The 3,382-nt window shown below is 40.3% G+C and overlaps 1 protein-coding gene across 1 annotated transcript; it reads left to right on the forward strand.

Moving 5' to 3' along the window:
- The first annotated feature begins 1,516 nt into the window (after positions 1–1,516).
- Positions 1,517–2,476, forward strand: LOC103126922 (olfactory receptor 6F1-like). Its single transcript, XM_007537849.1, has one exon. The coding sequence runs from the start codon at positions 1,517–1,519 to the stop codon at positions 2,474–2,476; it is 960 nt and encodes a 319-aa protein (XP_007537911.1).
- Positions 2,477–3,382: the final 906 nt, after the last annotated feature.

Below are 3,382 nucleotides of genomic sequence, written 5' to 3' on the forward strand. Positions count from 1 at the left end.
ATACCGGTCCTTGTGCCTTGCGCCACCTGCGCTTAACCCACTGCGCTACAGCCTGACTCCCTGCTATATCCATTTTGTAATCAAAGTAATATGTTTTTACTCTGGATCTATCTGACTAATGTAAATGTTATAATTTTTCTTGTGGAACTAGATGATCAAACTCAGTATGCCACCTCCCAGGCTACTATGTATTTACTTTGTTAATCAAGTCTAACAAATAATGTCTCTGGTATTGATGACTTTACCATCTCCTTTAGTTTAGCATATGAAGTCTTTCTAATACCATGTTCTTCCAGTAGCTACAGTTCTTGGTAAATATAAACATGCACTTATGTGCAAATGTTGAATCCCAGCTTCTGACTTATGTCCTGGAGGCAAGATTTACTAATGAATCAATTTCATATTAAACCCTAAATAGTAACCTATAAATGGGGCCAGAAAATCAGAATTGGGGTTTATACAATGGTACACTCAGTTGATTACATAGCTTACCATGCAGAGGACCTGAGTTTGAGTTCCCTATCTGCATGGGGGTGGCCTCAGAAGAGGTGAAGCATGTCTGCAGTTCTCCCTATTTCTTCTCTCTTTTTCTCCTCACTTCTAAATTTCTCTGTCCTAGCAAACAAAATGGAAAGAAAGAAAAAGGGTCACCAGGAGAAGTGGACTCATACTGCTAGAACCAATAACACTTGTGGATAAAATAGGTAGATATCATAATGATAACATAGAAACTCTAATGCTTGAGGCTTCAAAGTCCCAGGTTAAATCCTCCACAACACCACAAGCCAGAGCTGAACAGTGCTCTGGTAGAAAAATAAATTAAGTAAATAAAAATATAAAATAAAATTAAAAAGAGGGTTCTGAAAATGAAACCACAAAAGAGGAGGCACTCCATCCCCTCCTCCTATAAAAACAAACAAAAAACTAGGTAGAATGTAGGTAGCCATTTGTCTTCATAAAGCAAATCTGGGGACTAATACTCAGAGACCTGCTCCGTCACTGGCCTCTGGTCTGTCTGGGGTTGACTTTGTCATCTCCTTTAGTCTAGCATAGGAAATCTTTCTAATAGCAGGTTCTTCCAGTAGTCACAGTTCTTGTTTTGATGTTGTCTGTGCTATTTCTAGCCGCCTGAATACTATCTGCTCTGATGTAGCTGTGGAAAACTTTACTTTTGGAGTAGGTTAGAGATTTATTTTATAGATGGAGTGAACTTCTTCTTCTACGTTTGCTGTTCTTCCGTAGCCAGTCAACAGCATCAGGTTGAGCCTGATGTCTGCTTGTTGCTGGCTTTGAAAGTGACTGGGATCCATGTGGATTCAGTCGGCTAGGAAGGATGGAGTGAACTAATTTTCCTGAAATGTTTGCAAAGGTTCTAGTCAAGCATTTGGTAACCATTAATTTTGATTATAACTTGGGGTTACTTATCATGAAATGAGCAAATACAGCACTATCTCATTACTGTTCTGCCATTATGTGATCTTCAGGTCTGCTATTTCCAGATCAGGGAAGATGAGACATGGGTGCGGCAAACCAAACTACAGTGACAGAGTTCATCTTTCTCGGGTTTTCTGGTGTTTTCTCTCTGCAACTCACACTGTTTGTGATGTTTCTCATCATATACCTACTCTCCCTCACGGGAAACACCCTCATCATTTTCATTGTCCTGATGGATGTTACACTTCAGACGCCCATGTATATTTTCTTGGGAAATCTATCCTTTTTAGAGATTTGGTACACCACTGCCACAGTGCCTAAATTGCTAGCCATCTGTCTCTCTCAGTGGGTCACCATCTCTGTTTCAGGCTGTATCACCCAGTACTACTTCTTCTTCTCCATGGGGGCTACTGAGTGCATCCTGCTGGCAGTGATGGCCTATGACCGCTACCTGGCCATCTGCAACCCTCTGCGCTACCCACTTCTCATGAGTCTCCTTGTGTGTCTGCGCTTTTCAGCTGGATCTTGGATTGGGGGCTTCATTGCTCCTGTCCCCCCTACCATACTCATCTCTTATCTCAACTTCTGTGGTCCCCAGAAGATCAATCACTTCTTTTGTGACTCAGATCCCATTTTTAAACTCTCCTGCTCAGATACATTCTTGGTGGAGGCTTTGGGTTACACATGCACTTCCATTGTTATTCTGAGTTCCTTCCTTCTCACCATGTCTTCTTATGGATACATTATTGTCACAATAATTAGACTTTCTTCCCTGGAGGCTAAGAAAAAGGCCTTCTCCACCTGTGCCTCCCACTTGACTGTGGTCACTATCTATTATGGCACCATCATCTTCGCCTATGTTCATCCTCCAGCCAAGTACAACTTCACTGTTGGCAAGGTGATCTCTGTGTTCTACTGTGTGGTCACCCCACTTGTAAATCCTCTTGTATACACCCTAAGAAACAAGGATGTAAAGAAAGCTTTCAGGAAGGTGCTAGCACAAAAGAGACTGCTCTTGACTAGGAACATGCAGGAAGTTTGAGTTAAACTAAGAACAATTTGGGATGAAATCCCCAACCATTATTTGCAAATCTAAGTATTGAAAATTATACTATGGAACTGATACTACCTATTATGGACCTTTCTGTGTACATAATACTTTGTGTTGAATCCTACTGAATTGTTTTCAATAATTACTGTATTTAACAATGTTTTGTTTCAATGCAAAGTTAAAGAGTTAACCATAACAAAGAATTGTTTTTGTCACATCAAGCAGTGTTATTCCTTCTAGATGGACTAATATATAAATGTATTAGTCTGTACCTCAAATTTGATAAACATTGATTCAACACATATTATGAGTTAATACTATTCTTTAGCTTGAATACTGATTTAATTATATGATTCAGGGGACTGAGTAGTGGTGCACCTGGTTAAACATACATATTACCATGTACAAGGACCCAGATTCAAGCCCCTGCTCCCCGGCTATAGGGGTTGCTTTATGGGCATTGAAGCAGGTCTGAAGGTATCTTTCTCCTTCTCTATCTTTCCTCCCCTCTCACTTTCTGTCTGTCCTATAAGAGAGAGAGAGAGAGAGAGGTCACCTGGAGCACTGGGTTCCTAGTGTTGACAGTGAGCCTGTGATAACCCTGGTGTGCTGTGGGCCAGCCCCAGCAGGTTATTAGGGTCGGCGAATAAATGAAGTGAGAGACATGTCAGTTGCTTCAAGTGAAGGAGAGAAGTGTCTCTATTTTTCTGTGTGCAGAGCTTTCTTTTTAAACAGTTTTTACCTGGCTATAGTTGATATCATGTAAGATTGTTTTCATTAACATCAAGGATACAGTTGACATCATGCATGATTATTTTTATTAACATCAAGAATAACCTTAAGCAACATTATTATTATTTTAGGTATGTTTTCCTTAGAAAGTTCCCTTGGTCTGGG

Source organism: Erinaceus europaeus, chromosome 9 (genome assembly GCF_950295315.1).
Source record: "Erinaceus europaeus chromosome 9, mEriEur2.1, whole genome shotgun sequence".
Taxonomy (NCBI): domain Eukaryota; kingdom Metazoa; phylum Chordata; class Mammalia; order Eulipotyphla; family Erinaceidae; genus Erinaceus; species Erinaceus europaeus.

Coding starts and splice junctions, on each gene's coding strand:
- LOC103126922 (XM_007537849.1), top strand. CDS start 1,517: ATGGGTGCGGCAAACCAAACTACAGTGACAGAGTTCATCTTTCTCGGG.